Genomic DNA, 12919 nt, shown 5'->3' with positions numbered 1-12919 from the left:
TCTCCTGCACCAGACACTAAAAGTCCTGACATACTTAAAGAACTTAACAGCCTGATGTCGTGATAAACACCACATGAGCACAAACATAACCATAAACACAAAGGCACTCAGCTGTGTTGCACCTTCACACCGTTGCCATCAATTCAGAGTGACACACCTTGAACTCATCCTTTCATTTCACAGCAGAAGGAAGAAAACTGTTTGTAGAGCTGCGGTCATGTCTAGCAATCCTTCTGTAGTCTGTACAGCAAACAACCTGAAGGAGCCGTCTAGTGAGTCATTGTTTTCCTTTCCCCACATTTTTGCAAACTTCAAAGCAGAAAGTTTTAGTCACATCTGTTATGGAAGGAAACACCATCTTGCACATTCACCTTGTTGAATCTCTGAAGTGACAAAGATCCCTTCCATGCTCACAGTGCACTTCTGCTCCTTCCCCAGGTAAAACAAAGGAGCTCCTGCCTCTGCAGGCTTTGGCTCTGCGGTTCAGAGCCAGTCACTTCATCCGGAGGTGACAGCTTAAGGATACCAGCTGCTTGTCGTGGTGAGCTGGGCTTTGAATTTATTTTCCTTCCAAACTCCTTTCCTCCCCCTCCTCCTCAGCCACTCCCCTCAGAGGCTGCTTGCACTTCTGGAACATATTAAGTTCACCTCTCATTATTTCACCATTGACTCCTTTGATTCTCTCCTCTCTGCATACAGTTTACGGATTTTTTTGTGTCGATTTTTTTTAAAGCATGTGAGAGTTTTCTTTCATCATCCTAATTTAGCTAATTTGGGTGCTTTGGGGGAATTAATGCCTGTTTTTAGTATGAAGATAGTGAGATTCTCCCCACCCTGTTTTCTGAGGGTTGCCTGATCTGAATAGAGGAGATGGCCTTCAGCTCTGCCTTTACAAGGTGCTTGCTTGGGAAACAGGAGATGGTGGATCTATAGGGAGGGATTTTAAGAGAAATAAACTGAATGACCAGAAAACTGAGTTAAAAGATTGCAGATACACAGTAATGTAAAATTCAGAAAAAACATTTAACCAAGGCTTAAGTTTAAACATAAGTATAAATTCCACAGACTTCAATGAAACTATTAATAAGTTTATAATTATCCTCATGAAAAAGTAGGTTCCCAAACTAAGGCATAAGATGCTTTTTTTTACAAGGTACAAATCTGAGGATTTCAGAAGGAGCTTGAGGCCCAAACCAGCTGACTCCCACTGATTAACATTAATGCAATTAAAATGGAAATCCTCCTTCTTCATAAGATTCATTTGCATATGGCTTATTAGCGACGCTATCATCCTCTGCACTCTGCCCTGGAGAGATCGTGCATTATGGGTGAAAAGATAGGCCATGTCCCTGAGCTCTGACACTGCTGGGAAAAAATGCAACCAAACCCTTTGGAATCATATGCACGCTGACTGATCTCAGCTCATCATTCAACATTAGTAACTTCAGTTTAAACACTTTTCTTGCCAAAAAGACAAATAGCTTCAGGCCAGATTCATTTATCCTGGGCTGAGGATGGACATCACGTTGAGTATGAGCCAGCAACTGACCTCATCACAGGCACAGCAAACGACCTCACAGGTTACGTTAGGAGGTGCATGGCCAGCAGACAGATGGAATTTGTTATCCCCCCCTACTCAGTGCTGGTATGGATACACCTGGAATACCTCACCTAGTTTTGGGTCCCTCGAGTTCAAGAACATGGAGAACAGGGAGAGGGGAGAGCAGAAGGCTACAAAGATGGTTGGATTGAGAAAACGTGACCTGTGAGAAGAGGCTGAAGGAGCTGGCCTTGTTTAGTCTGCTGAAGAGGAGGTTAAGGCAACATCTAACTGTAGCAGAGGTAGTTTGAAAGACGTAGTTACAAAGATTACGAATTAAAACTCTTTTCAGTTCTATCACAAGATTTTAAACCTTGCAATGGCCCCAAATTTAAGCTTCTGAGGTTCAGACTAGATGCCAAGAAAAATCTTCTTTAACTGTAGAAAAGCTGCAGTACTGGAAGCATCCTAAAGCATCTGCTAAATCTCTGTCCCTAAAGGTTTTAAAGACTGAGCTTTAAAAGCCACATCTGACCACGTAAAGTGGTGGTAATAGTCCCACTCTGAGCAGGAGGTTGGATCAAAGACCTTCAGAGGTCCTTTCCAACCAGCATTTCGACACTGTGATTAATCTCCAGCTGAGTTTAGATTGATCCATTTACACGTTTTGTCCATCCTTTTCCCACAGACATTATCGTCTCTTATTGGATCTGCTGCTTCAAAAAATCAAAGATACTGCTGCTGATTGTACTCCCAGCTTTTCCTTTCATTCCTAGCAAAGCACTGCTGAGTTGGTAACGGTCTGCTGCATGTCATACCAAGAGGAGTAAATATGACAAACCCCTAATACCGTGACATGTATCTGATACATTCTGCCTCTTGGCAAAGACATTCCTAAACACAAGAAATCTAAAACTGTAGAATTCTTTCCAAAATTTGGAAAATAATGGCAGATCAATGCATCAGAGATACCTTAACTTCAATAATCAGGCATATATTTACTGGGTACATGAGCCCTTCCATTTGCCTCTCCCTCTTGCTATGACAGTGCTACAGGGAGTACAAATTATAACAGCACCAGGGCAGGAGAAAGAGCCTAAAGGTGAGGTAAGTTCATCTCCATGGCTGGCCCAGGCTGGGCAGTGTCACTGCCTGCAGACCACAGCGAGAACCCAGGCTGCATCTCTCTTTCCTCAGCCCCCCGGTGCTGCACAGCAAGAGGCAACCCCACTGAGGTCGTACCTGAACCATGTGGCCACCTGTGCATTCACTGGGGCTATGATGTAGTGATACATCGCAGGGAAATAACGTAACATCACATAACATAAAGGAGAAGCTGCCTGTAACTGCATCAGAGATGCTCCCCCACTAAAAGCTAAAAGGAAAAGCCTTGCTGAGCAAACTTTGTCATGTATTTGGGGAGTCTCCCAATTTAAAAAGTGAAATTAGAAATTCAGTTAAGCATGTCAGTGCAATTTTTGGCCTCTCACTAGAAGCATAAGTGTCACTGGTGACATATTTATCTGTCACACTATGTGCTATAGAAGCATATGCTCATAAACATTCCTTTTTACAGTTCTCAGCTGCTGTGTAATTGCTTCTCTTTTGTTCATAGTATGCCAGTAAAACTGTTAATTAGGAAAGCTAGCCACAAGCAAGGAACACATATCCTTCTCTCCTTATATCAGTTGCTTGCAAAGTCCCAAGTCTGTTGAAACCAATTTTAAGTCAAAACTGCTAATTCTTGAAGCATTAACCTAGGTTACTTATTCACATGAACTAAGAGCCTCACCTCCACACATGACACAGCAATGCTAAAGGACACAAACCAGCTGAAGGATACAAATATTCTTGAAGTCAAACTGTCAGTACAGGCAACAATATTGATATAAGTATATATAAGAGAAAGAAGAGGCAAGGAACCTTTCTAACATAGACTTTAATCTGCTTTAACGACACTGTCTTTGGCACCAGTAAAGTTTTTTTTTTTAATCCTTATTATTTTCTTGACCTTCATCTTCAGTTCAGCCATTTTTTTCTGTAGTAAGTTTCTGAAATTGATTTTGATTTTATACCATTAAACTTTTATTTTTTTCCTTGTCAAAAAAATGTGCTGTGTAATGCATAGATTCACTTGGCAATGTTCAATGACAACTTCTAGAAAGAAGAATTTTTAATAATTATCTACAGGACAGGGGTTCCAACACCTGTTAAAATGCATGTATTGATGTTATATCAGTTAATTGGAAGAAAAAATTCTGCCAAAACCTACAGTTAGCAGCACTGCAGTGTACAATGAAGAAATGGAGTGGGAGTATATGTATATATTTTAATTTATGGAGATTCATTACTGTGAGGCTAAACAGGTGGTAGAGCAGCTCACAGCTCTTTTGGGACTGATTGCCACTTTGATGATACTCATATCAGAGTTTCCAACAAGCTCATACACAATGTTCTAGAATTAAAACATCCAATTTCTGCAGGGGATCACATACTTCAGACAGTAAAAATACTCCTTTTCATTAAAAAGCAAACAACAAAGCAAAAATATCTCACAGCAGAGTGGCTTGCTTCCTACAAATCCTGGTCATCTAACGAAGTGGTGAAAAGCTGTGATGTGAAGCTTGGCTACCAATACACTTCCTGCAGAGCTCAGCTGAAGAGTGTTGCTTCCAGTCACACCAAGATTCAGTCTTTCAAAACTATCCAGTGGTTTCCCAGTGTAATGAAACATCAGCTGAGAAATCCTGATGCAACTGGACAAGAGGCTGGCACTTCCCAGAGACAAATCTAACCTTAATACTAACACATACTAGCAAGAACTATTGCTTTTTTATCTTTTCCTTCATGTGTGTTTACCATTAATGCTTTGTCCAGCTGAAATTTTAAACTTCCTAGGAAGGTACTTCATCTTTCAATGCATATATACTACACAACATTGAACAAGGCAATTTTTTGTTCCCTTAAACTGAAGTACATTGTCCAAGAACATCCCTACAACACAAATGCAGTTCTGAGCTCAACTTTTTCTTTTTTGTAAACTCTATAACTTTTTTTTGTCACTCTATTTTTTGTAATGTCTGGCAAACACATTGAAAAATATGCTGCTGCTTAGAAACATATGATCAGTTTCTTTGGTTTATCAGGGTTTGACAAAATGCGTACCAAGCACTATCTGGATGGTTTCCCTTGACACAATGGTATGCTTGCTTGCCTTACACTGGATAAATATGTACTCACATTCCATAAAATAAGGGCCAGGTTCAATTCGCCATACAATTTGTCCTTTCTGTGTGCCAGTCACTCCACGATTTTTGGAATCCCAGAAATTGGCTGGAGAGTTCTCATCTGTAAGAGGAAAGAAAAGAAATTGTCACATAGTATTTAGCATTTATAATAGCAGGGTTGCTTTTTTTGTTTGTTTGTTTGTTGTTTAGTTCAAGAGGCCCAGACACAAAAAATAAATTCTGTTAAAATAAATAAATATAAAAGCAAACTGGCAAAAGGTAAATGGCTTCTCTTTTACAGTTGATAGATAGATCAATTTATGCAGAGTGAGCAGACATACATACAACCAAAGTAAATATATGGTTTCCTGTAAGAGGTGGCCTGCCAAGGTAAAGCATTAAATCCAAAACTTCCCTGCCTCAATAGACCGGCTATTGGGAATGTATAGCTGCCTGTAACTTCATCACAGAGTTACCACAACATATTATACAGTGGTCTTGCTCTGTGCTGTGGAAATCTAGCATTCACTCCTTAGCTATGATGTATGGAATTGGTGTTAGAGGTATCAGAACTTGATTTATTTTTTAGAGGATTCCTGCAGTTTAGAAACTGGTGAGAATATGTTTATACATACACCAAAAAATCTGACACATTCAATTTCCTGGCATGTACTGTATTACCACCTATCAGTAAACTAGAGTTAGAGGTCCAAAGAATTGTCACGTAGTAAGCCAGAAATACAAATGAGCAATTCAGTGAAATACATTCAAAAGAGAACTGAAAAGTAAACATTAAGTCTCTGAAGATCAGCTTAGCAGTATCAGTATTTTCCCCTCCCTAAGAAACCTTTTTGTCCTAACAGTAACAAAACCAGACCTTGGGGTTTGTTTCCTACTTACCAGCCTGGGTTCAGACACCCAGCATGCTATTTGAATGAAACAAAAACAGAGGGAGAACCTGTTTGAAAGGGCACAAAGACAGTTATCATGACCCAGAGGAAGCTGACATAAATCCAGCTTCTTTTGTACAGAAAGTTCTTTGGAAGTATGCATCGTGACATGTTACAAGTGCATTTACACAGCTGTTAGACAAACATACCTGCTGCCTCCAATATAACATCCTAATTCCTTCCAGTAGTTCTTGATAACTTCACTCTCAAAATAAATAAATAAATAAATAAAATTGCTGTTTTAATACACAACTTTGAGTGCATTCTGCAATCTTAAAAAGACTTTAGCAAAAACTTAGTCTCCTGTAGCTTTGTTCAGGATGCTTTTAACCATTCCAGCATACTTTCTTTGTACTTTGATAAGAAGTCCCACATAAACCTAAAGAACTGTCATTCATGTCATCTCAAAAATCCATACACTATTTATGAAAGAGTAATTGACAATGCCGCTTCATTACTCTTACCTTAAAAATACACGAAAGCTTCTCTTTCTTCATTTCATCTGACCGAGCACCTCAGTGCACGCGTTACACCACTGAATTAGGGTTAGCGCAGTCCGTGCGCCTGCATCCCACTGAACTGACCTGCAAAGCACTGCCTGGCAGGCACCGGGGTCTCTGCCTGCTCAAGAGCCAGTTCCACACCCTGGTCACAACCTGAGAGATCTCTGCAGTCGAAAGGCAGCCAGAGCAATCCACTGAGATTTTTATGCCTGGAGGCACAGCAAATTTGAGAATTTTTAGTATGCTGCAGCCTGAACACCTCAACACCACGATGAGTCCAGAAGTTTCGTAATTAATAATCAATGTTAAAGAGAAGGGACAGGAGGGTTCTCCTAATGTCTGTGATCCTCGAGCACTTGTACAATACCCTCAGGATTAACTTTCCATGTGGACTTAATAACACAGAAACTGCACACACCATAAAGGTTGGCATATAGACACTAAAAACATAAAGCATGCATACTTACTCTTCAAGACAGCCAAAAAAATAATCAGGGTGAACAAAAGTGTATCTCAACTGTGTATTTCATTTTATCAACACTAGATAAAGAGGAACTCAAAAAGCACAGCCTGTAAAAAGCATTCCATGGGCCTCAAAAATCTCTGTAGCTTGCAATGACACTAACTGAAACAATACTGTGGATTTTTGTTTATTTATTTGCTTATTAAGTGTGCTTTCCCTATCCAAGGTCCCACTTCTTCCAGAGACATATCTCATGGATTCCCAGAGTGCTAGTTTAACTTCTAGCATATCTATGTGACTGCCTACTCCATGACACAAACTTGGTTATCCAAACCATTGCTACCAAAAGCATGGAGATTTTTGAGAAAATCAATGGATATTTGAAACACGAATACTTTTAAACTATTCACTCTTCTAATTATGTCTAGGTAAATAAAGATGTGATGCATGGAGAAAAAAGTTCCTCTTCATGCTCTAGTTCTTCACAATAGCTGTATTTAATCAATTGGAGAAAAGTCCGTTCATAATTCTAAGCAGAAGGAGAGATAATCAGTATACTATGACCATAAACATGAATTGTTTGAGTATTTTCTTTTTCAGCAAATCAAGGAAGTTTGAAGGAGTGAAATTAACCCTTAATAGTGAGATTTCCAACACTTCAGGTACAAGCAATTGTTCTTTGTTTTTTAAATCAATAACTAAATAAATCCAACAGAAATCTTTACCAGGACATTGGTGAGGTTCAGGAAAAGTCCCGCATGAACAACATGCAAGGTAAGCATGAAATCCTGAGCTGATAGTTACAGAAAAAAAAAAGCAGCACATTTTCTAACACCTTAATTAATAAAACTCAACAATAAAGAAGATTTTCACCCATTTCACCCTGGACTAGTCCATTTTGCAGTAACAAAGACCGAAGAAGAATCCCTGATACTCTGCCCACAGGCACATTGCCATTGCAACAGAAGGTGGTGGAGACGGATGGATGGAAAATGCTCACAGGCCACTGCCTGACAGCAATCCACTCAAATTACAGAATTTATTTTGGGCAGAGTTCATTTTCTCCTGAAACAGATGATTTTTTCTACTTGTATGAAGTTTTTACATAGGGAATAAAACAACATTACTAATGTATATGGAAAATACAAACCCTAGTTCATGGATTTAGAAAAAGAAAGGAACCAAAGAGCAAAAGAAATCAAACAGCATGAAAATACTGAAGTATACATAATACTGCAGAAATTCACCTATCAAAATTGTAACCAAAAAGTTTAACTGTGATAGTCTCAGCAATATTCAGCTGGGTAAAATAAAAAAGTGTTTGAGAGCATGAAAAGCATCACGTCAGAAGTCAAAATTACCACTACCTCATCTCTCCTCTTCTCCAAAACCTTTACATACCCCCTAGGGAACTTCAACTGTAAGAAGCTCTGGTCCCCTTTTAGCTGGTAATTGTTGCTGTTTGTGAAACTGGCTGCTGTTCTAGAATCTGGGCCAAAGAAAAGATAAAAATATCCATTCCCAGAACATAAAATATGCAACCAAATATCATCATCCTTCTGCACTGGTATCTCATCAAGTCAGTCTACACTTCTGAAACAAACAGAGCAATGGAAGATCCACAGTATAATCTTATCTTCTAAAAGCATTAAATATTACAGAAGTAACTTGGTTCTCACTGTGCTGCAAGCCCTGCACACATCAGTGCATGTGAGAATGTATGTTGCTCTGCAATAAAAGGTGGGTTGTAATAAATAACCCTGTACAGACTCTACACTGCCTAGCGCTCTTTGAAATCACTGTGAAGCAAACCTGTTCAGGGTAATGTTTTCTGTTTCAGGCTTTGCCATCACTACAAAACCCTTCAAGGTAAATGGCACATGCAACGTCTCCAGCTTGTGCCCTCCGTGTCAGCAGTGCATCTGTCCCCGCATCCCCAGCCTTGCTGTGGCTGTGCATGGGAGGCAGCTCCCCCTGCCAGCTGTCAGTTCAGCACGGCTATCTCACATGCAAGGCAATACGCAAGTACTGGATGAATGTATGGGCACCTCCATGAAAGATGGCGGCATCATTTTTACCAATGAGTTTGCACAATAAAACAGCACTTGTACAAGAGTAAGAGCCACCAGAACCTCCAGTGCATCCATGCATCCTCTGTACTGGGAGCCCAGTGCTGGACTCAGCACCGGGATGTGGCCTTACCAGTGCAGAGCAGAGGGGAAGGACCAGCTCCCTCCTGCTGCTGGCAACACGCCTCCTAATGCAGCCCCAGATGCCAGCGGCCACCTTCGCTGCAAGGACGCATCTCTGGCTCGACCCGTCCTCCACCAGCTCCTCCAGGACCCTTCCTGCAAAGCTGCGTCGCAGACAGTCAGCTTGGTAACAGCGTCAGGGGCTGTTCCTCCCCAAGGCCAGGACTTGGCATTTCCCTTTGAACTTCATCACCCTCCTGCTTGCCCACTTCTCCATCCCGTTGAGGTCCACCTGACTGGCAGCACGACTACCTGCTTGACCAACAGCTCCTGCAGGTTTTGTACCATCTGCAAGCTTGCAGAGGTATGCTCTGTCCCATCATTCAGGATGTTCAGCAGCCGAGCCCCATCACTGACTGGCACATCACTAGTGCTTGCCCCCGCTGGACTTCACGCTGCTGATCACGACACATCAAATGCAGCAGTTCAGCCAGATTTCAACCCACCTCACCGTCCACCTATTTAGTCTGTACTCCATCAGTCTGTCTATGCACACGTTATGTGAGACAGCAAGAAAGCCCAGCTAAAGTCGGTATCTGACATAAAGAGTCAGGAGGCTTCTGTGGGGTCTGCATTTTATTCTTTGTGTCTGATCATTTTCACTATTTCTGCCTAAGCAAAAAGGATAAACTGCCTGAAATCAATCACCTCAGAGTCACCTTATACACTTCAAACTAACAAATAAAAAAAACAGATACGGTCTTAGAAAACAAAACAAGTTAAAAACAAGAACTGCTACTGGTTATTACCGAAGCCAGCCTGATATTCCCAGTGCACAGACTGCTCACGTGCAAACCAATGCTCAACTTCTGGTCCCACCTTTTGCGGTCTCTAGTGTTAGGCTGTGTGAGAACACGCTTGTCTCCAGGAACACAAAGGATTTTTACTCTTCAAAACCAAAAGCATTAAAGAAGTTACAAACTCCTAGTAATGAAATATCATGGATTTATTGCATAGGAAAAAAATATTGAAAAATGTTCCCTACTGCAATCAAGTAACTTATTTATAGATGCTTGAACACAGAGCTCAGAGAGAAGGTGATGCTAAAGAGATTCAGAATGTCGCTGAATGGATTTAATTACATACGATTTTATAATTTTCATCTTTCACTACCGTATATGGATTTTTCTAATTCACAGCTCTTGAAAATCCGTGCAGCTGAGCTCAGAAAAGATCAATCATGTTGGTAACAGCATTGTATCCCCATGTAATTCTGTTATCCTCATTTGGGATTTACCTCCTAATCTCTGTTTTTTCATCCCTTTCTGGAAGAAGTTCTATGCAAAATCTTTTTAAGAGCTTGTATTGTTTATTCTTAATTTTAAAACTTAATTTAAGTTCAGATTGTCAAAACGCTGACCCCGTAGCATTTTGGGTTAACTTTAATAAATTCCTGGGCACTGAAGAGGATGTGTTACCAAGGGGTGTGTGTATTCTCAGCCCAGAGACGCTCATAAAGCATTGTTCTAAACATTATTTCTTTTGTCAGGTGTTCTCTTACAATGTGCATCAGAGGAGCTGGAAGACTGGTAGATGGCAAGGCTAAGTATAGGTTTGCCTCAAGCCGAGATTCTCTGATTTGACACCAGTTTCTCTCATAAGCATACTGTTTAGTATCATCCTCCATCCATTTTATGTTATCGTTTATCTTAGTCTTTAAGACTAACAGGATTGTAGTTAACAGCTGCATTGGAAGATAATCCTGAACTTAATTTTGAGTCAAGCATCAGGACATTTCTAGGATGGCATTTGCAGTGTAAAACAGAAGTCTGATGTACATGCATTCTACTGCATGGCTTCCAAAATCCCAGCCCTGCTGCCAGTAAGTGCCCCCTGCTTGATGTTGTGAGGAAAGGGTTCCAAGCAATAAAAGAGACCGTCTCCAGAAATGTAAAATTAGTAAGAACATGACGGAGAGTACCAACTGTGCATTTTGAGCAACTGACGACACAAGTTTATAACACTAGATTTTGTGCAGTATTTTCCCTTTGTACCTTCTATTCATTTTAATTCTACAAATACAAAAAATTAGTAATAATAACCTGTGGGTAATCATTACAGAAGTAGCACAGTGTTCAATGAAAAAAATGAAATAATTTAATTTCTCCCTTTTCTCCAAAATATGCTTAAAAGCAATACAAAACTGCATCAGGACACATTTAATGGAGAAGACAACTTTCAGCACCTGAGGCCTCGTTCCTTTTCTGGAAAGCCGGTAAGCAAATTAGCACTTGCAGGGAGAGCGTTCATTGAAAACAAGTACTAGAATAAATCGCATTATAATTAAATTGCATTAGAATAAATCACATTTAAAATACACCACATATCACCTACTGCTCTGCAACCAACTGTAAACTCACCGCATGCAGCATACAGCCTGGGATATTCACATAATCCTCAGTATCAGTCTAGAAACAGTTCAGGGGCTTTCTAGTAGAACCAGAGTATTTTTCACAGAAGGTAGCACCAGTGTGTGTAACACAACGCTGAAATGAGAGCAATACTTTGTGGCACCATCTAGCCTTACCTGGCCATTGCAAAAGGTATCTGTAGATCCTAAAGTGCATGCCTCCATTTGAGTCCAATTAACAAACTGGAGAATTAAGAAAAAAAAACAGTTTTTACAGGATGGATCCTGAAAGTAGCATCCCTGTTCCCAATCACAAACAGTATTTTCTGCAGAAGTTGCCTTCTGGAGCCAGGCTGTGTAGCTCAACTTTGGAAGCTTTAGCTCTGCATTAACACTGCTGCAGAGTCACTGCTTCTCGAGCTGCTTCTCTGTTCTCTCTTCCTCCTGTCATGTTAAGAAAAGGATTTCAGAAGGATGTCCTCAAACTCCCAGGCAGTTTCTAGCAGTAACACACAACTGTCTGCCTCTTCTCCTTTAATCAAGGTTTTTATCTAGGTCCAAACAGCCCGTGTTAAAACGTATGAAGTATTATGTCCTTCAAACTAATCTGTTCGTGGCCACTCCCCTCCAAAGGGTACAGGATGCAAAAGCCCCATCCTCCCTGCACTTCCTTCCTTGCCTGTTCTATGGGAGGATACCAAAACACAGCCCACGGCCCACGCAACAGGGAGCAGGCTGGTGTACACAGGAGGACTTAGAAACAACTTAGAAACCCTAGAAACAACGGCAAGGCCGACACAGCGAGAAGTGCAGCGAGAGCCCACTGGAAGTGCTGGCCTTTGTTTACTCCATATTTCACCCGCCCACAGGACTCCCCTACAAATCCAGGTATTTTAGAGTAGAGCAGACTGCTTTGTGACGTTTAGCTGGGGTGAAGCTGCCATTAACCCAGGGTGAGTGCCCGCAGTGAGCAGGAGGCTCACTGGAGCAGGAGGAGAAGCACAGGGCCAAGTGCTGCCATCCCTGCACCTCCTCATGTAGGTCAGTAGATGCTCTGAGCTTCCTGGTGGACACCAGCAACAGACTTAAAAATCCTTCAGTTCACGGCAAGGACCCAAACCATGCTAAAGCAGCCCCAGTACCACGCAGACAAGCGGGGTGCTTGGAGGCTGGTTTGCCAGTAGGGTTCAAGTATTGCAGCAGATGCCCAGACCTGGTCCACAGCCAGCAGCCCATGTCCTTCCCAGCACACAATGAGAAACTGTATGCTTGTGGAGTATGGTGTTAAACCTCTCAAGGCAAATTTTACTTTCTCCTAGTGAAAAGCAGAGGGAAAAAAAAAAAAGAGGAAGAAAAACAACACTTACGGGACTACTTATTCCTCCTCAGCTTGACAAATTTCCAACAAATACTTCCAGTCACAGAAAGTATGATGGACTTTTTGCTAACAAGGAACTGAAAGCTGCTGTAATATTTTGTTTCCATGAGCACCTCTAGGAATTGTACTTTCAAGGGGCACGAGGGGAAGGAACATCAGAATTCGACTACTGCAAGAGAAATTCAAACCATTGCTGGAAATGTAAGACTAAGTGGCTGGAAACTGTTCTCCCTTGCATACCAACAGAGCAAGCCCC

General features: G+C 41.1%; 1 protein-coding gene across 8 annotated transcripts in view; it reads right to left on the bottom strand.

Moving 5' to 3' along the window:
• HECW2 (HECT, C2 and WW domain containing E3 ubiquitin protein ligase 2) overlaps positions 1–12919 on the bottom strand; it is a 195047-nt gene that overhangs the window by 78772 nt on the left and 103356 nt on the right. For 6 of the 8 annotated variants that reach the window (XM_040562668.1, XM_040562667.1, XM_040562669.1 and 3 more), the window contains one exon: positions 4781–4888. In XM_040562668.1, the coding sequence (XP_040418602.1) occupies positions 4781–4888 (108 nt within the window). Of the gene's footprint in view, positions 1–157; positions 448–4780; positions 4889–11462; positions 11730–12919 lie in introns of those variants that run through there. The other 2 variants (XM_040562672.1, XM_040562675.1) reach the window with 2 other exon arrangements.

The sequence above is a fragment of the Cygnus olor genome, chromosome 6, assembly GCF_009769625.2.
Source record: "Cygnus olor isolate bCygOlo1 chromosome 6, bCygOlo1.pri.v2, whole genome shotgun sequence".
Lineage (NCBI taxonomy): Eukaryota > Metazoa > Chordata > Aves > Anseriformes > Anatidae > Cygnus > Cygnus olor.
This window is presented reverse-complemented; position numbering and strand designations above follow the sequence as displayed.